General features: G+C 46.3%; 1 protein-coding gene across 3 annotated transcripts in view; it reads left to right on the plus strand.

The window, feature by feature from the left end:
* GMIP (GEM interacting protein) overlaps positions 1-5,977 on the plus strand; it is a 43,630-nt gene extending 37,653 nt beyond the window's left edge. For all 3 annotated transcript variants that reach the window (XM_030547677.1, XM_030547678.1, XM_030547679.1), the window contains 4 exons: positions 406-602; positions 1,546-1,834; positions 4,678-4,798; positions 5,432-5,977. In XM_030547677.1, coding sequence (XP_030403537.1) covers positions 406-602; positions 1,546-1,834; positions 4,678-4,798; positions 5,432-5,961 — 1,137 coding nt within the window. In that variant the 3' untranslated portion in view covers positions 5,962-5,977. The remainder of the gene's footprint in view (positions 1-405; positions 603-1,545; positions 1,835-4,677; positions 4,799-5,431) is intronic.
* Positions 5,978-20,868: the final 14,891 nt, after the last annotated feature.

Raw genomic sequence — 20,868 nt, forward strand, 5'->3', positions numbered from 1 at the left:
AGGTACTGATCTCCTAACTTCCACCTTCTCTGGTGCCATGGGAGTGATTGGGGCTCATGGCTTGCAGTGATAAAGGACAGATGAGACCCAGCGCTTCCCTGAGCAGTAGCAGGCCTGGGTTATTTCTGAGATTCCCCAAATATTAGTTTCATGTGAACAGCAATTCTGATGAGGCCTGGGCCTTCTCTGCAGGCCCTAGAAGTTCATGTGAAATCAGGGAGCCAATCACTTGCCTGCACATCATGGGGATAAGAGTTGGTTTGAGCCTGGGAACATGCGGCTGAAGGGGGCCAGGACTGCGGGGCCACTGACACCAGCAAAGGTCCTTCATGGGACTTTCCCTACAGCATCAAATAGATCAAATAGGCAGGCTGCAGTAACACAATCTCCCTCATCTCACCACAGCTGTCAGGGCCAGTGCTCCTGTATGAGCTCTATGATGAATTCATCGCGCTTGCCAAGGACCTGCAGAGACCTGGGGAAGGGAAGAGAGACAGCTCAGGGTTCTCAGCAGATCCCATTCAAAGCATGAAGGACTTGCTGAGCAAACTGCCTGGGACTAACTACAACACCCTGCGACACCTCATTGCACATCTGTACAGGTGACGGGGACAAGTGGCTGACTTGCTGATTAGTATCACCTGGATGGGTTGGGGGTCTGTTAGATGCTAGTGCTGCAAAGAGATTACTGCAGAGATCTTGCTCCCCAGAGGATCATCTGGCACAGTGGCAGGTCAGTACCAGAAGAAGCTCTTAGAACACATCTATGCTGGGAGTTGGAGTATAATTTCCAGCTTGAGAAAACATACTCGAGCTAGCTCTCCTTGAGGTAGCATGCTAAAAACCGCATGTAGCCACAGCAGCACAAGTGGCGGGAGGGGCCAGCTGCCCGGAGGATGAGTCTGGCATCACTGGCTCAGGACAGCTAGCCTCTCCTGCCATTTGCACTACTGCTCACGCTGCCACAGCCACATTCTGTGTTTAGTACACTAACTCGATGAGAGCTGGGAATTACACCCTCAGCTTGAAGTGCAGAAATGGCTGTAGCCTCCTTCGCTAGCAAAAGGGCAGGGTTAGACGCAAAGGGACTGCCATGAGGAGGGAAAAGCTCATTCAGAAGAAAGGCGAGACCCTCACAGCTCCCAACAAAGGAGAAGGAAAAGGCCCAGATAAGCTGTCTGGCCGCTCCTTAACTGATGACGTTTCACAGTTAAACCAGGTGCAGAGCCAGAATTCCCATTAGAGCAATGGGAGACATGGGCCTGTGGCCCCAAGCTCCCTTCATCCAGTGCTGACCAAGCATCTTCCCTTAGAGCTGGACTTGTCACCCAGCTCAGAGCAGTTTCCTGGGTCACAGTGGAGTCTGAGCATTGGAAACCAGAACCATGTCCACCTCCCTCACACATCCAGCTCCTGCCAGGGTCAGGATGTATATCTGTACCAGGAAATGGTGCCATCATTTCCCCCACTAACCACCCATTCCATCCCTCCCACTCACTGCAATGGGGCTGACAAGCCCCTAACCATGATGTTTTCCTTTCCCAGGGTGGCTCAGAGATACGAAGAGAACAAGATGTCTCCCAACAACCTGGGGATAATCTTTGGGCCGACGCTGATCCGACCCGGTTCAGGGTGCGATGTCTCCATGTCGTGCCTCGTAGACTCTGGGTATCAGGCCCAGATTGTGGAGTTTCTCATTCTGAGCTATGAGAGGATCTTTGGGATGGATGACTTGCCTCCGTCTTTGTATGAAAACACTTTGCAGGAAGCCTTGGCAGAGAAGGACAAAGAGGAGAAACAGAGCACTGAGAAAGCCCAGGGTGTGACCACAGAGGTACAGCTTGGAGACACTGAACTGGGCCCTGTGATAGTCACAGGGAGTTGGATTAGTGAGGAAAACGGGATCTTACAGAAAGTGAAGCCACTTGGCATCTGTGGGTTATTCAGAGAGCAAAGAGCAGATGGGCAACTCCTGTGGAATGGGAGAACTGAAAGCAATTCCAAGCTACAGATCCCTCAGCAGCTCCCCAGACAGCTGTGAATGATGTTTTGCTGCACATTTTAAAGAGTCGGATTCCTACAGAAAAGATGTGGGTTTCTCTAGACTATGTTACTCAGGATGTTGCTGTGTCTCTCAGTTGATAGTTTTACACCTCGTGGAACGGATGATTGTATAAATAGCAAAGGATACAGCAGGATTCCCTGCCCAGACCTGCTAGGCTTGCCTCCCTCTGAGGCATAGTTCAGCTGTGGCTAGATAGGCTGTCAAGTATCAGGGGGTAGCTGTGTTAGTCTGTATCTGCAAAAACGAGGAGGCGTCCGATGGCACCTTAAAGACTAACAGATTTATTTGGGCATAAGCTTTCGTGGGTAAAAAAACCCTCACTTCTTCAGATCAAGAAGTGAGGTTTTTTACCCATGAAAGCTTATACCCAAATAAATCTGTTAGTCTTTAAGGTGCCACCGGACTCCTTGTTTTTATTAGATAGGCTGTGTTTCTGTGCTGCTGAGTGCTAAGCACCTCTCCACCCCTCCCCATCTGCCTGACACTTCTCTCACAATAATGCCTAGCACCCTTCCTCTTCAAAGCACTTTAAAATGTGAGGTAATTGGCAATACCTCCTGGGAGTGATGTCAGGGGTGTTACACACACACACCCCTTCTTGGTGGCCTGAACACAGGACGGGGAGACAGATACTGATCATTCAGGCTTCGACTCCCCCCCCTGTGACCTTGGGAAAGTCACTTTCCCTCTCTCTGCCTCAGGTAACTCAGCTAAAAAATGTGAGTGAGTATGTTGCTTCTTTTTCTTAATAGTTACATTCGTATCTGGTGAGCAGTGGTACTGCTTTTCCCATGGTTCCCAGTTACTGAGGCCTAAGGGAATTATAGGGACTGTGATCCCAGCTGAAAGCAGATATTGATCCAACAGTGCACCTGATTTCCATTCCCCATATGGAAAAATCCAATATAATTTAATAGGGATGAATCTAATAAAACCTACTGAAGATAATAGAGAATGATCCCCTTTCCATAGTTCAGAGTTTTTGTTTTTTAAAACCATCTGTCACAGGGTCACTCACCGCACTGGTGCCTCCTGTTGGCCTTTTGGGAATTAGCTCTGGTCAGCAGGTGTGCCCTCCGGTGGTGGTGGTGGCTCTCCTGTCCTGGTCTCCACCTGCAGACCCACTGCAGTTCCAATCTCTGCCCCTCCTTTCTTTCTCAAATCCCTGGGCCACTTCCCCAGAACCTTCAGCTCCTGCCTCTGGCTCCTTCACCCTCTTCCCAGGGCCTGCAAATCCTAGCAGCCCTGTTCACAGTACTAGTTTCTGCAGCCCTCTAGGAAGCCAGTCCCCTCCCTTGGGCTTCCTGCAGCAGGCTGGCTTGCATTGCCTACAGCTTCCTTTTATATGGGCTGGCTGGGCTCTGATTGGCTGGTCCAGCTGTGCAACCACCGCCCTAATAGGTTGTTTCCTTGTAGCCCTTCAGGCTGGGTTTTAACCCTATCAGGGTCAGTGTGGGGCAGATGCCCTGTCACACCATCCTATATAATTCTACAGCAGGGATGGTTACTAAATTCTACAGGAAAGGTCAAAAATTATTGTGGGGGTGGGGAGAGAATTAAGTTTTATAGGAGTTCTCAATATAATGGTAAAGCCAAATTGTGAGGATTTTGATCAATCCTTGAACAAATTCCCACTGACTTCCAGGGGGAATTGGGCTCATAAGAGCAATGATGTTCGGGCCCCACTGTAGCAGCCATCTCAGGCTCAATCTAATAGTAATTACTTTGCTGTAATTAATGGTTATGTTTCTGTTGCTTCCCCCCACTTTGTCCGTCTGCACAAGGACCAGCAAAGGAATCGCTGAGCAAGGCTGCACCATGACAGATAATGTGACTGCTGCCCCTTAATGCTGTGCATCATGACCTATCCAGAGGGAACCAGGGAGGTCACATGAATTTAGTGCCATTTTCATAATCAGTTCTTCACTAAGCTTTTCATTGGATCATTCCTGATTTATATCGAGCATAAGGAACAGGTGGCTCTAAATAATGGGGCCGTGCGTCCATGCAGGGTTTTCTGAAGATGCCATAAACCCAGGGAATGAACCTGGTCTCCCCACAATTCCAAGGCAGAATCATTCTAAAAGGGTCTGTTTTAATAGTGTGTAGGATACATGGATGTAAACCTTAGCACAGGTCTTGTTTCTCCTGCCAGAAAGCAATACCTGCTCCTGAGGTGCCTTTTGTGGCAGGCAGTATGATTCGATGGGCAGAGCACTAAATTGACACTTGGGACACCTGGGTTCTGTTGTCGGCTCTGACCAGTTGTGTGACCTTGGGCAAATCACCTCCCCACTGTTTCACCTCACAGCCTTTCTCTAGTTAGATTCTTCAGGGCGGGATTGTCCCGCACTCTGTGTCTGTGTAGCACCCAGTAAAACGGGGTCCTAATCCCAGCTCTAAGAGGCCTCTCCCTCTCTTGCTGAGCCTGCCAGCTTTAGCACTGTGGTTTTGCACTTGGCAAGCTGAAATGGAGATCAAGATATTTTTGCCATTAGCCGATTAGCTTTGTTCCCTTGGCTACTGCAGCACTCAGAGAACTGCATATCACAATTTAATCTGAAAGGAGAGCCCTGTCGAAACAGGTTCACAGTCCTGGCTTTTTCCTACAGAGTTTCTCCTTCAAGCATGATTCAAATGAGGGCTACGTGTCCGATAAGTCATCTTCCAGTGAAGCCATCAATGAGCTGACAATGGAGGGAACCCACAGTCTCCTGAGCACAGATCCCCTAGGTAAATGTTAAGCAGGGGCACATGGTCATGGAGCAGGTTTTGGGTTGGCTTGATCTGTGTTTACTGAACTTTCACAGCTTCCATGTCTGCCTGTCTCTGCATTTGTCCCTGTGTATGGGGTAAGGCATGGCATCACCCTGCCACTTTCCTCCATCTAGGCAGCCCACTCTTCACTGCCACTGGGTTAGCATGCCACCAGGTTTCAATGTATTATGAGCCCTTCTCAGGAAGAGGTTTTCCTTCACTCCTCACAAGCCCAGCTGCTAGAGGCCAGGAGGCCTACAGTTACCCACCAGTCGATTCTCTAAGGTGTTGTAGGCAGGATTCACAGGCTTGAGAATGCAATGCCTGATCTCCCCTCACTTGCACCCATTTCACACCATGTCTCTGAAATTACTCCTGATTTACACCAGCATTAAGAGAGGAGGCTCAGTCCCCAGCACTAAACAGGGGAGTGGCCTCCACTTGTGTGTTTGTACAGGGATTTGTACTTGTCCAATCTGTCACATTAGGTAGGCCGCATGCTCTGGGCCAGTGGTGGGCAACCTGCGATCCGACAGCTGTAGGTTGCCCACCACTGCTCTAAGCCAAGGGGCAACCTCATTTTAAAATACTCTCTGATGTTTTGTTCAGATTTGAATAGAAATGACGGCTCTGAGCTGGAGGACCCTGAGGAATCAGTGCACGAAAAGCCAGATCCAGATTCTGATTCAGTTCTAGGCACGCAACCCAGGGGGTACTTCAGCCGGCAGCCTGTGAAGTATCCTCGAGCGGCACAGGCCAAAATGAGGCCAATCATTCATAAATCTTCCAGCTTGTCCTTGATGGCTGCTGCTCTGTCAAGCCCTCTGATGGAGGTTGATGCAGAAGGCAATCCTGCAGACTGCAGCCCTTTGACGAAGGAAGTCTTGGAGAAGAAAGGCAGCAGCAGGAGTAGCTCACCAGAGACCAGCACACTGCAGCGACGTTCTGGAGGAAAACAGCAACTCAGACATTTTGAGATCACCCAGGAAACTGCCAGGATCGTCTCCAAGTTTCAAACTAACAGTACTTCCACAGGGTCCCCTCAAGTTTCTCTGGAAAGGACAAGCACAGACTGCACTGAACCCGAACCAAACTCTGACCTGGGGACACCATCCCAGGAAAACCTTTGTGAACAATGAGGAGTGCACTGCTGGAAGTGAGACAGGCCTGCACTGCCACCAAGTGCTGCCTGCTGAATGGTGGGGACTAGGATGACCAGATGTCCCGATTTTATAGGGACAGACCTGATTTTTGGGTCTTTTTCTTATATAGGCTCCTATCACCCCCCACTCCACCCCTTGTCCTGATTTTTCACACTTGCTTTCTGGTCACCCTAGAAGGGGATGAAATGAGGACCCAATCCCAGCATCTCTGTTAGGGATGGAGCTTGCAGGAAAGACCTCTGCTATGAATTATCAGTAGGCTGTGGGTCAGCCCAGAATTTGCTTTTTTTACTGTTTAGCAGACTCCAAAAAACCATTCAGAAATAAGTCCAGAAGCTCTGTTCATTAAAAGCAAACATCTGTGACTGGTGCCAAGAGTTTTTCTGCAAGGGATGGGTTGTGTGTGATACATAGCTTAGCCTAGTGTGAAGCAGTACAGAGAGGGCACCGATTACTTGGCTGTGGACACTTAGGCAGAGAGGAAATGACTGTAAAGATCAGGCCATTGGAGGAAACACTCACAAATGGTCACTTTCTTGAAGCTACAGACCTCCATTGATTTGTTTAGTTCACAGCATCCCTCATTTTTTCAGCACAAATCCAGTGAAGCAGTGTGTGTTGACATGGTTTGGGGCTTCCACTGCTGCAATTTCTTTTTTCTATAAACAGATAAAATCATGTGTCTTTTAGGAAGGAGAAGAGGTTGTGCCATCCAGTGAGCAGCCTCAGTATGTTACTTTATCTCAATTCCATCTCTCTGCTTTTCCAGCAGACCCCTCACTCTCTAGCATCTCTGACTGTTGTGTCACAAACATAATCCCTTGAACCCACTATAGAAGCGCACATTTTCACTAATCCAAAGCAAGACTAGTCTGTATTTTGGTGGGTCTCAACATTTTCCATTTCAGGATCACAAGAAGAGACCCCCACATGCACAGTGATCATTCACCAGGGAGCCCTATTCTGATGGTGTCAGAACTAAACTAAGCCCATGTGACTTTTGTCTGAGTAAAGATCTCAAGAAAAGGACCCAGATGAATACATGGGTTTTATGTAATGAGCTAACACTGACACATGTGAAATAAAATGATGAGTAGCTACTTGGGGTGATTTATAGTAATAGGGTGCATACTGTGATCCACTGATATGGATTTTCTTGGTTTCTGGTTATGTACGGGGTAAAATTCATCCCTGTTCAGAGGGCAGTGCAAGGACTAGCCGCCCATTTAAGCTACTTTTGCATAGGGGTGAATTTCTTCAATAGTGAGCAGCTGTTGAGCTACTCGTGTCTGAACTAGGAAGCCATAGGCCAGGGGTGGCCAACCTCTGGCTCCGGAGCCACATGTGACTCTTCAGAAGTTAATATGCAGCTGCTTGTATAGGCACCAACTCCGGGGCTGGAGCTACAGGCACCAACTTTCCAATGTGCCGGGGGTGCTCATTGCTCAACCCCTGGCTCTGCCACAGACATTGCCCCCACTCCACTCCTTCCCGCCCCCTCCTCTGAGCCTGCCGTGCCCTTGCTCCTCCCCCTCTCCTCCCCAGAGCCTCCTGCACCCCATGAAACAGCTGATTGGGAGGGAGGGGGAGGTGCTGATCGTCGGGGCCGCGGATGGTTAGGAGGTGCTGGGAGCTGTGGGGGGAGTGAGGGGAGCTGATGTGGGGCTGCTGATGTATTACTGTGGCTCTTTGGTAATGTACATCGGTAAATTCTCAGGTTCAGGTTGGCCACCTCTGCATTAGGCAAATGGTTAATGCTAATATTACATCTCTCAGCATCTCTCTCTTCTGATAAAGTTGGCCACCTTCTTTTTTCTCTTGCCTTATCCCTGATCTTTTTGTTTGTTCCTGTTTCTTAACAAGATCCTAAAAGAAACGCTAAGGATTTACTCACAGCAGTTGTAGAGCTTTGGCCAGAAAATGGGGAAAATCACCCACTCACTCCACATCGTGCCTCAAGAGATGTGTATTTAATGTTAATATGTTGCTTTTTATTCTTGAGTATTAAATTATCTTTTAATAAAATTAATTTCCATAGTAAGTGTTAGGGAACTTTATTACAAGTTCTTTATGTCCTGTTTGTTTATTAAATGAGCATTATGTGGTATGTGCCAACAGTGCCCTCAACCCTTTATAAGCCAAAATTAAAGACTGTTTCTATGCTGAAGAGCTCACCATCTAAGGGACTGACACAGATAAGTCAAGACACTTGGCAAGAGCTGGAAGAGGAAGGTAACCCAGATTTTCCTTTCTTGCCTCACATTTGAATTGAATTTTACAGGATCAGGTGCTGCCTCCACAGCCCTCCTAGACCATTGCCTTGAGAGCAAGAGGCTAAATCTACAGTCTGAGCTATGATCCCCTGTGTGACATGTACAGGCTGCCATCAGGCTGCACCTTATGAATTCTGTACTTTGCAAATCTGTCAAATAGATTCCAGTAAACAAGAGCCACGAGGCAGCTCACATCTGCCCAGACAGTTTTTTGATCTAACAATGTTTTAACATGTTAAACCCATTTTGATCGTGGCAGGATTTAAATCTAGAAAATATGCCACTGAGCAAATTCGTACATGGACTCTGTGGAACAGATCTTCGTCCAATGTATATTGTCATCACTGTATTGACTTCAATGCAGCTGACAATTAACTCCAGCTAAGGCCCTTCCCTCATGTGTCCACCGGATGGCACCCAAGAGTCTACATGACCGTTTGACTGCTAGTGGTCTATTTCCCTGCAGCTAATGTGTCTGTTGGCTGCCTATGCTGCTCTGAACAAATGCTGCCTTTCTACTGCACTACTTCATACTGACTTCCTAACACACACAGCTCTTCTGACTGCAGTGTTTATTTTTAACAAATTAAATTATTCTATTTTGTACTTTCCATTCTAGGATCTGAAAGTACTTTGGAAAGGCAAGTCAGTACAATTTAATCCATTTTACAGATGGGTAAACTGAGGCACACCCAAATGCTAGACCCAGAAAGATAAGCCATCTCACCAGACTCCCTGACAGTAATACAGACAATTCCCTAGACTCCTATTACAGCTTTTGAAGATTCACTGTCTCTGGGAATATGGGAATTGCCAGACCAGGAGTCCAACCATAGGCGCCAACTCCTTGGGTGCTCCAGGGCTGGAACACCCATGGAAAAAAATTGGTGGGTGCTCAGCATCCACTGGCAGCTTTCTGCCCTGTTCCCCTGCTCCAGCTTACCTCCACCTCTTCCGTGAGCTCACCGCTGTATCCTGCTTCTCCCCCCCCCTCAAGCACTTGTGCCGCCAAACAGCTGATTCGTGGGGCAGGGAGGGAAGGGGGAGGAGGGGGAATGCGGTGCACTAGGGGAAGAGGCGGGGCCGGGGCAGGGATTTGGGGAAGGGATCCAATAGGGGCAGGGAGGGAGCAGAGTTAGGGCGGGGACTTTGGGGATGGGGTTAGAATGGGGGTAGGGCCAGGGGCGGGGAAAAGGTGGAGTTGGGGCGTGGCCGGGGGGGGAAGGCGGCAGGGAGGCACAGGCACCCACCGGCGCCGGAGAAAGTTGGTGCCTATGAGTCCAACTAGATAAGTATCACATATCTGACAGTAGCCAAAACCAGCTGCTTTGGACAGAAGTGCAGGAACCCTTCAGGAGGCAGCGATAGGATAATCTGCCCCCAGGGGAAGTGCCCTCCTGACAGATGTTGAGGCTCCTGCCCTGATAAAGGAGGCTTTATGGCCCTTCCACAAGTCTTGGTTATTTTTAATCCATGCTATAATGCTGGTTATTCTTGTTATCCCTTTAAATGTCGAAGATTTTCCTTATATGCACTGTTGTTGTAGCCACCGTGTTGATCCCAGGACATTAGGAGACAAGGTGGGAGAGGTCATATCTTGTATTGGACCATCTTCTGTTGGCGAGAGAGACAAGCTTTCAAGTTACACAGAGCTCTTCCTCAGGTCTGGAAAAGGCACTCAGTGTCACAGCTAAGTACAAGGCTAAACAGATAGTCTAGCATAACTAGCCAGCACATATTCTTAAGGGATCAACCTTTTCCTTCTAAACTCTTGACCTCAAATATATCATGTAGCAGTGAGTTCCACAGGTTACTTGGGCATTGTGTGAAAAAGCATATGCTACTGGAGCTGATGGATATGCTACTCCTTGTAGGGAAGGCTTTGAAGCCTTTCCCTAATCGAAAGAGTACGATTTCTGCCATCCAGCTATACCCTCTGCTTTTCCTCAGGCATTCCAATAAATACAAAAATGCTGCTTGGGAAAATGTGCTCACTGTTCTCTAGTAAATCCACATTACTCACTGCTTTCTGCAGGGCTGGTATTTATTCAGTGTAATCATTGTCAGGGTTGTCTTTCTACCCAGGGCTCTAGCACTACCAGGCCTCTCATATGTGGAGGGCGAATCCGTCAATATGGATGGACAGTCAGGCAAATCTTTCTCACTTGTGATGGGTTTGCTGTATGCCTTAGAGAAACATTTAAAAAGCTGTTCACTCCATGATGTTTTAAGTTTTCCCAGTTAGCATCCCTGGAGATGCAGTTAGTTCTTATTGTGATGTGTCTATGATATGAATCCCCAAACACATGTCTTTGTTCTCTGTCTGATCAAATTACAGGAATAAAGGGAAATGATCCCTAAGAACATAAGAATGGCCACATTGAGTCAGATCAATGGTCCATTTAGCTCAGTATTCTGTCTTGTGACAACGGCTGGTGCCAGATGCTTCAGAGGGAATGAACACAACAGGACACCATGCCATGTCATCCAGTCCCAGTTTCTGGCGGTCACAAGCTAAGGACATGCAGAGCATGGGGTTGCATCCCTGACCATCTTGGCTAATAGCCATTGATGGACCAACCCTCCCTGAACTTATATAATTATTTTTTTAACCCTGTTATATTTTTATCATTCTAAACATCCCCTGGCAATGAGTTCCACAGGTTGACTGTGCATTGTGTGAAGTAGTACTTCCTTTTGTTTGTTTTAAACCTTCTGGTTCTTATGCTACATGAAGGGGTAAATAAACTTTCCTCATTCACTTTCTCCACACCATTCATGATTTTCCTCAAGATTGCATGAAGTTAAAGAATGGAGGTCACAAACAAAGGCCTGGAGGAGCTGACTGTCTCTTGGCCTTTGGCGCAAAAATCTAGCTCATCTCTGTTTCTTCATTATTCAGTGTAACCAAGAAACAAGCCGCAAATGACCCATGACAGATGCAGTGGAATGAAGGGTAGCCGTGTGTATATTGTAGGGATGCTGCAGGCATCTCTAGGCTTTGATTCCATGGGGACAAATTAATCTAAATTCAAGGTTTCCATCTTAAATCATTAATAGAAAAAAAAAATCCTGCCCACATTTCCCCACTATCCAACTGCCAAACAATGAAGCATCTAAATTGGTATTATGCCTCTTTTCCCTGTGGGGTGCGAAGAAGCGTGGTCATTCCAGTCCCATCCCCCATAGCATTACTCTGAGCTAACAAACCTGAAGATTAGAGCATTAATTGCAATAGCCTTTCCAGCACAGACAGGAAGCAGAATGCATGACCAAAGGTAGCCTGAAGATGCTGTGCATTCCCCCTCAACTGCCAGCTGTCGGCCACATAATTTAAACCAGTTAGCTGTAATCACTGCCACATGCAGGCATTTTCTTCATATCCCCCCCCCCCCCACAGTATGAGTCACTCAGTTTAAATATGTTGCCCCAGAGAAGGGTTTTCTAATTAAACTTAGCTGCCTCTCACTGGGGATCTGAGAGGGTCTGCACACAGTTGGACAGGCTCCCAGACAGAAAGAAGGGTCCAAAATCATTCTAGCTAATCTATCCATTCATCCCTCTCATTGTGATATCTAAGTGCTTGTATTTTTAGTGTTAGGCCTCCTTGATTGTGGATACTGACCCAGGTTAGGTGACTGAGTCCAAGCCACACATTTCCATCTTCCACAGCCTTCTGGTGAGTCACACTTTTATTGCAACCCAGCAGAGACTGGGGAGAGAAGGCAGAGTATTTGATTTCCTTTCCTTTGAGACTGAGGCCCATCCTCTGCCTTGATTTACCTCTCACAGGACTCTAGCAGGGGCTGTGAGAGGCTCTTATTCTACCACTGCTTTTGAAATGGAGTGATGGAAAATCCAGGCTGAATCAGATATCACAGGCACCATTTCCTAACAGAGAGATTGAGCTCGCTAGGGAACAGCATCCCGAGGGCGGTGTTGGAAGTCTCTTCCCCAGTGTGGTGGAGTTCTGATTAAGGCACGAAGATTTGTCTTTTGTAAACACATTGTTTTTTGAAACATATTACATAACACAGCAATGGCTGCAAGGGGCATTTCGAGGTCTTACTGTGTTAACAACTAGATTGATTGTGAAGGCATCAATGGTTGAGGCCGCAGGGAAATATATTCTGGGCCAGCAAGCTTGGGGGCCTGGGTGTCCTGGTGTATACTCTGTTTTTTTCAGATGTATCTAATATTTTATTTATTTTGTTCTTGGAAGTTGAAATGTAAGAGCTCAAACTAATTCACATGGGGAAGCACTGTGCCCCCAGACTCATTCATGTCTTTGGTGCCTTGTTTCTACTTTAAAGGACTGGTCTTCAAGTGCGTATTGCAGGGCATAATTCACAGTCCTGGATAAGTATCAGAGGGGTAGCCATGCTCGTCTGGATCTGTAAAAGCAGCAGAGTCCTGTGGCACCTTATAGACTAACAGACGTTTTGGAGCATGAGCTTTTGGGTATTCACCCATGAAAGCTCATGCTCCAAAACGTCTGTTAGTCTATAAGGTGCCACAGAACTCAGTCCTGGGTAAGTCTATGAAGTGGAATTGTTCCTAGCCAGGTCTCATTCTCACTTCCCACTTCAAAGCACAGGCAGAGAATCCCTTGTGTATTGGCCTATCTGCTGCTATTGCTTCTCTGCTGCTAGCTGTTTGCAAGGCAGCTGCTCTCTGACCCTGTGGCTCTGAGCTGGTTCCTAGGGGATGCAGTTACAATAGATTTACAGATCACTGGGAGGTAAAGCCCTAGTAACCTTACCAAGGAGACTTTTATCAGCCAAACCATCAAGAAACAAACCTCTTGCTTTGAGCTTCTTTTCATCAGTCAATATTAATTCAGGATAATGCAATCCCCTAATCCAGCCAATGAAGACACTTCTGAGTCTCAGCAATACTCACTGACCCTCTTATCACAAAGTGAATTAAAGGCCTGAGGGTTTCACAACTGAAGACCTTGATTCCAGGTTGGGAACCTCCTAGCACCATCACTGTGAGGCAGCAGTTGGGTTAAAGAAACTGAACCTGATTAGGAAAATTCAATTATCCATTAAAATTGTGAGGTTAACTATAAGGTGAAATGTTACCAAAAAGGGCCATAGTTCTGGGACTTTGTGTTAGGAACCAGGAAACACAGTCTCCTGGCAACCTAACCAGTGCAGCTGGCCTGTTTAATTGGCTACCCTGCCTGATTGGTGAGAAGAGTCCACGGATCAGCTTACACCCAGCAGCCGGAGCAGTGGTGGTTGTTCAAAGCCTTTGTTCCTGTCTGTTAGCTGCTTGTTCCAGCCTTGCAGTGTTCCAGGTAACCTGGCTCTGACCCTTGACTCTGGTTCCTGACCCTGGGCTCCTATTCCTGGCTACTGACTCCTGCTCTGATGGGAGGGAGGGTTTTTATCAGCAAATAGTAAAATATTTTTTTCACTTCTGCCTGGCACATTTCCCCTTCCCCCAAACCCCCAACACAGTTATGTCTTGACATATTCAGCAAATGTCAACTACTAAATTTTCCAATGAAAGGGAAAAGAGGTAGTAACTGGCTCAGATAAAGTTAATTACCCATATAATACCATATTGCTAGGCAGGTATAACTTCCCATGTCCCCCAGACACCTGGCTCCCTCTCTTTACACATCTCACCTGGAAATCTGAGTTTTCTCCCCCTCCCCTCTGCCATTGACATTGAGTGAGTGCATTGGGGCCCAGATTAAACACCCACTGCATAAATGGGACTCCCTCCCTCGGTTCTAGTGGGTCTAGGATCAAGCCCTAAATCTATTTTCCCCTACCTAGAGGGCCAAATTCTGCTCTCATTGAAAACAATGTAAATGTGAAGCAACTCCACAAGCTGTTACCAAAAAGGGCCTGTGTTTTATTTTGACTTTGGGATCAGTATTTTTGTGTTGTGCATGATTGATGCAGATTAATGACCGTTTAAACTTAATACTCCATTAACAGCTGCTGTGTGCAGCAGAAAAATGTAGGTTATGGGTCAAATCCTCCCCTCAGTTACACATTTCCATCTTCCATGAATATCAACCAGACCAGTGGTTTTCAACCTTCTTTCATTTATGGACCCCTCAAAAATTTCAAATGTACTTGCAGACTCCTTTGGAAATCTTAGAGATAGTCTGAGGACCCCTAGGGTGTGTGGACCACAGGTTGAAAACCACTGAACTAGAGTCACATACATTAAACCAGTAACAGAATCCCATAGAAACTAGAGCTAGATGGGAAGGATCTAGCAGGGCATGTAGGCCAGGATTTTTGAAGGAGCCTTAGCCACCCACTTTCATTAAAATTGGGCACCTAAATCCTTTAGGCTTGGTTGAAAATCACATTCTCCTGCCAGGAGCCACTGCAGGAGTGTTCCAGACAAGGTCCTCTCCAGGGCCACCCTTTTTCCAGTCCAGTTTTAAATGTCTCAGCATCAGATTGAATTTCACCATCTTTCCCTCTTCACTCTCAGCTTAAGTGGGGCAGGCAGGAACACTTCAGAATGAGATTTTATTTGCAGTTTCTCATGGTCTTGCTGCCTACTGCTTTGTTCTTTATTATCTGGCATTTGTTTTTGAATAAATGAAGGCTCTGCCTCCTGTTCTGGAAGGTGCATCGGTGAGTTAACTGAGGCAGGATCAGGGAAACTCAGTCAGAGTTTGCTGACTTACCTTCATCATCTCTTGGTGTCTCTGCTTTCAGAAACAGAGCTCAACACCTGAAAGAGATCAAGGGAGCAACCACCTTTGGGTGACTGTTGTAGCAATAAGCAATAAGGAGGGGTAAGGAAGAAGAAATGGGGGATCCCCCCATATTCTTCTCTCCCCAGGATATGTTTAAAACGCCTATGAGAATGTCCTGCACAAAAGATCCTAACACTGAGACATTAATGCAACATTATGTCCCAGAAGGTTTTCCTCCTGCAATAAAGGTGAACTTAGAACATTAGAGCTGAGGCTTCTGAATACTCAGATGGTGGTAGATTCTTAGCTAAGGTCCCAACTGCAGCGTTCACTTTGTTTATTTGTAGAGACAAAGAGTTAGCAGTTCTTCCCTCGTGGATTCTTTGGCAAGGAGGGACTCAGCTCTCTTACTGTTGCCACAAAAGAGAAAATAAGAAGTCTTTATAAGACCTTTAGTCTGCCTAGCACCCCATTAGAACAGCAGGAATACTTTCTTCTTCCCAGGGATATTTGATTCTCACTATAGCTAGAAGTCTGTGGGCAAGGCTAAATGGTTATTGCAGGAGCTAGTTGAATTATTTGCTGTGGAATAATGATCTTGCTCCTATTGAAATAAATGGCAATCCTCCCGCTGGCTCCAAAGGTACAGCATCATGCTGAATGTGCATTGAAAATGTCGACCTTTTTTCTCTTTGCAAGCAATTTACAACTTGATCCAGACTTTCTTATTCATACTTTGCCAGATAGTTCATGCAAATAATTTCCAGCCTCTTGAAAATTGTTCTTTGACTAATCGCTATTCTTGATGTGTGTCTGGTCACCTGACTCATGGGGTATTGACTCTGCTCTCTGGGTGCATATCTGATGTGTTTAAAACTGGGGATTAATGGATAACAAATAATACACTTATAAAATGCATTTTTGGATTAATAATTGTAATGCACTGTCCCAGTGCATGCGATCGGGATTCCCTTCAGCAGTGGGATCCAGTGAGGATCAAACTTGCTATGTATTCATAACTGAGTTACTCTTTTAACCGAACTGCTAGGGTGTTGTGATTTTTTTGTAAGTCTCATTTACACCCAGCCATCTTAACTCTGTCCCCTTGGCTGGCCAAGATGAGTCAGTCTCTAATGGTGACTCCACTGTACCCAGTGACGGAGTGAAGGTGCGTATTAGTATGCTGGATTTCATGGTAAGCAAGTGAATGCTAAGGAGTACCTGAGGTTTGTGCTGTACAGGGGTGACTTTCATCCTTGGTCATGAATGCCCTGGGTTCAGTCCTTCCTGACATCCATGGTATCTGTGTGGATGCAGCCACAGTTCATTAAATAATAATTTGCCCAAATATAATATTTCAGAATTCACAAGCATTTCCCCAAATACCCAGCAAATGGCCAAATCCTCTCAAGTAATGAATGCCACAGTACAGCGGTTCTCAAACTTTTGTACTGGTGACCCCTTTCAAATAGCAAGCATTGGAGTGTGACCCCCCCCTTATAAATTAAAAACACTTTTTTACATATTTAACACCATTATAAATGCTGGATGCAAAGCAGGGCTCGGGGTGGAGGTTGACAGCTCGGAAGGGGATAGCTCAGTGTTTTGAGGATTGGCCTGCTAAACCCAGGATTGTGAGTTCAAACCTTGAAGGGGCCATTTAGGGAAATGGGCTTTAAAAAACAACAACTGGGGATTGATCCTCCTTAGAGCAGGGGGTTGGACTAGAATGACCTCCTGAGGTGCCTTCCAACCCTGATAGCCTATGATTCTATGACCCCCCATGTAATAACCTTGTGACCCCCGGAGGGGCCCTGACCCCCAGTTCGAGAACCCTTGACCCAGTACCACCAATAGCAGCCCCGAGCTTGCCAGTTTGATACATTAATCCTTTTATGTGTTGTGTTGTGTCTGCTCTTTGCCCATCTTGGAGCTTGCACATGGGGATGCTCCTTTAGTTGATCTCCCTGGGAAATGCATCAACTTGCTCCAGCTTCATTTTCCCTGCAGGCTACAGATGTGAAGAGGAACTAAGTGATAGTTCTCAGTTTTCAGTGTAGCTAGAGCAGGATCAGATTCAGGGATGATGCAGTCACTTAGCACCTCCCATCTGAGGAACTTAAAGCATTCTGCAAATGTGAACTAAATGAGCCCAATTCAGCATTGAGACAGGGGCATGTTGTTCTCTCTAGTTTAAAGATAGAGAATATGGGGGTAACGTGTGAAGGAAATGGGGTTCTCAAAAGCTGTTACAATTATTAAAGAAAGTGGAATGTCCTCTACAGTAAAATACATAAGCCCAGATGTTTTCTATTTGATGTTTAAATGTATTTATTGATTTGTTTGAAATGAGTGTAATAAACTTCTAAAGGGTTCTTGCTGCAGCCATGAGTTCAGCGGAATCCGTTCCAGGGTCCTAAGCACTGCCAAAGGATTACACAAAGATGTTCTCTGTGCACTGCAATTCCTGCAGAGCTCATGAACTGTGGTGGATCAGTTCTCAATTTCCAAGTTACATCTAGGTGCCCAAAGAAGGGGCAGTGGTGTTATGCCAGGTAACAGATATAGAAATAACTGTAATGCGGGATGCGGTACTTGGTATATGTGTAGTTTTGTCTCTTTACCTTTTAAAAAAAATTGCTAATGTCGCCCTTATGCACCATGCTTTCTTGGTTTCAAGTTCCTTAGCTCTAGCAAATACCAGTTCAAGAAATTACATTCTGCCTCCCTAAATTACTCCTGTAGTTTCCATTGGTTACAATATTCACTTTTACTTCCTGTCCTAAACTGTTGTGTAGCGCTGCTGTGTGTTGCTGTCAGGAGCGGCTCTAGGTATTTTGCCGCCCCAAGCACGGCAGGCAGGCTGCCTCGGGGGCATGCCTGCGGGAGGTCCTCCGATTCCATGGCTTCAGCATACCCGCCCTCGAATTGCCGCCGAAACTGCAGGACCGGTGGACCTCCTGCAGGCAAGCCCTCGAAGGCAGCCTGCCTGCCCCTCTCACAGCGACCGGCAGGGCGCCCCCGCTGCTTGCTGCCCCAGGCACACGCTTGGCGTGCTTATGCCTGGAGCCGCCCATGGTTGCTGTGTTTCGTACCAGAGGTGGCCACATATTTTCAGTGGTCGGTGAAGTGATCTGTAGCTATGGTTTGTATATTAGCTTGTAACCAACTTTGGGATCCTGCAGGGTGTTATATGAATGCAATATATTGACAGTGTTATCATTTTATTTTTGTATTTATTAGAACAGAACATTTAACTATCTTCTAGCAGATCAGAGGAGGAAGTGTGCTGGGTGGAAGATGCAGTGGAAAGTGAGTGTTTCTCCGAATTTCTTGTTGGGTCCAAAAAACACATCGGGAACAGAAATGGATGATGTGGTTTCTATTCTTGTTTTTGTTTCTTTTAAGCTTTATGTTATAGTGATTTATTCCTCTCTTGTGGACACATGGAGCCAACGGGGCTTGTAGCAACACAGAGAGCAGGAGCATGAATTCGCTGAATATATGAATATCAAATGTTTCGCCAAGCCTTGCACGTTTCAAACTTTAGAAGACTATTGTGCTCACTGGACTGAATGCTCAGACAGTGGTTGACAATCTGCTTCTGCCCTTTAATTTGCAACATGGTCCAGACACGCCCTTGGGTGTTGCACACCTTAATATACACAAGTCAAGTGTATGCAACAGAGGAAATCTGGAACAAATTAAATTAAATGTGCACGTCTGGGCATTTAGATCAACTGTTTGTGGCTGGAATACTTTCAGAGCACTGGCTGCCCTCCTCTATCATTTATTTTAAAAAAAGATTTATAGAGCTGTAATTCAGTCTGTGCCTAAACAGTCAGTTTGAGATATTTAGCAGTGAGGGCCTGCATTACCGTCAGCTTTGTTGCCCTTTAAACCAATTTAAAATACATTTAAATATTTTTAATATATGACAGTTCCGTAAATGCAACTGGCAGGCTTCCTACTCTCCAGACATGAAGGGCTTAGTTATAAGTAAGGCCGGGTGTTTGTCAGGGTAAAAATCAGAGCTTTTTTGTGGCCCCAAAAAAGCTTTAAAAAAAAGGAAAATGACTTGATTTGTAATGTTTTTAATTATGATTACGTTTATTTTCCATTGGAAAAGGGCTAAATGCTTGATGTCAAATCTTATAAGAGTATAATGTTCACAAAATGGCACAGAAAAGAACCAAATATGTAAAAATGAATGAGAGAGAATTGCAAACCAGGTGACAGACTGACTTTTTATTAAAAAACCCTAAATGTCACAGGGCCAGATGAGGTCTCAGCTATGGAGTAACTCCATTGACGCTAACACAACTCTGCCTTTCTCCATGTACTATGGAGATCAGAATCTGCCCCCTGGAAATCTTGTCTTGTGAAAAACAAAAAGCCTTGGACCCTGATTCCTGCATTTGGATCTTCTGGAACAGACCCCTATACCAAGCACCAAGGATCCAATTACAGGATCAGGGCCCAATAGGGTTGCCAATTTTGGTTCGGCGGATCGCTGGAGGTTTCACCACATGGCATAATATTTAATTAAAGATTAATCTTTAATTCGTTGAGACTCCAAGAGAAGCCTGGAGGGTTGGCAACCTTAGGACCCAAGTGAGAAGGTTTCATGATGGACTCCAAACCCTTTTGTAAAATGTTTGCTTCCAGGCAGATGCTGTGGTGAGGCTCTCGCCCTGCTTCAGCCCCCTGATGCCTGCCCTGTAAGTGGGGAGAGGGCTACAGCATGGAGTGGGCAATGCTGTGAAATGTTTTGACACGTGCTAGTGAAACCTGCAACTGATGGGGCCAGATCCTGAAGTCTACATCTGTACACTAGGCAGTGCTGTATAGTGGCTAGAGCATTAGATTCCAACTCAGGAGACCGAGGTTCTGTTTCTGGCTCTGCTACTGTCTGGTTGAGTGACCTGGGGTAAGTCATTTTCACCTCTCTGAGCCTCAGTTTCCCCATCTATAAAATGGGAATAATGGTATTTTGTAAAGTGGCTTAAGATCTACTGATTAAAAGTGTTATATAAGAACAAGGTATTATTATTAGTCAAGCAAAGATCCTGTTGGTTTCACTGGGAGCATTGCCTGAGTTAAGAGGTCAGGATTTGGCCCTAAGGCAATTTGGTGCAAGAAGTCACTTTGGGTTAGAGTTAGGTGCTTTGTTCAGGATAAAGCTGCAGTCCTGCTGTAGCCACGTAGCCTCAAGCTGGAGGCCTTTGGGAATTGGTTTTGTTTTTTTATTTCCAGACTTAAGCAGAAAGGCATGCTAAACAGTTCTTGTGACTCTCCAGCCATAAGCTACAGGCATCTGACTCCAAACTGAGCAGAGACCTGGGGGAAATGGGTTTTCAGCGAGAATTCCTATAAAGGCAAAGACTGAGGCGTGTGGTTCTCTTCCTTTCCAGCGAGTGCAAACTAAACAGGGAGCCTTCATCTCCTGGGGCTGCAGCCACGTCCAGAGCGAAGCAGGGTGCAGCCTCCCTGTGAAAGGAGACGGTGCCAGGGCTGCCCACATGCAGCTTGAGGGGGAAGCTCCCTCCCCACATTTTGTTTGTATTGACAATAGTGCAAAGCGCCAGATAAAATTGTCTTCGGATAAAAATGAGGCCGAGTCCGGTTTCATAAACACAGTGACTCAACTTGAGTTTAACCTTAATGTGGCTTCCCATAACATGACATCACGCAGCGGCCAGGCTACCCTCCTATTCCAAAGAGCTGCATCTGCCTGCAAAAATGCCTCCTCCCTTAGAGGATAATCTCCTCCTTCCTGTGTGAATTAGGAGGAGAGGTGCAGGGGTCCCGGACCATCCTGTCTCCAAACAAAACAGCCGCACTAATAACCCTCTCCTCCGTCCCTGCTCTGTTTCCTCTCAGCTGCCGCAGAACCAATGCTTTCTGCGTAGAGGGTGCCAGGGTATCCAG

This window comes from Gopherus evgoodei, unplaced genomic scaffold, assembly GCF_007399415.2.
Source record: "Gopherus evgoodei ecotype Sinaloan lineage unplaced genomic scaffold, rGopEvg1_v1.p scaffold_66_arrow_ctg1, whole genome shotgun sequence".
Classification (NCBI taxonomy): Eukaryota; Metazoa; Chordata; order Testudines; family Testudinidae; genus Gopherus; species Gopherus evgoodei.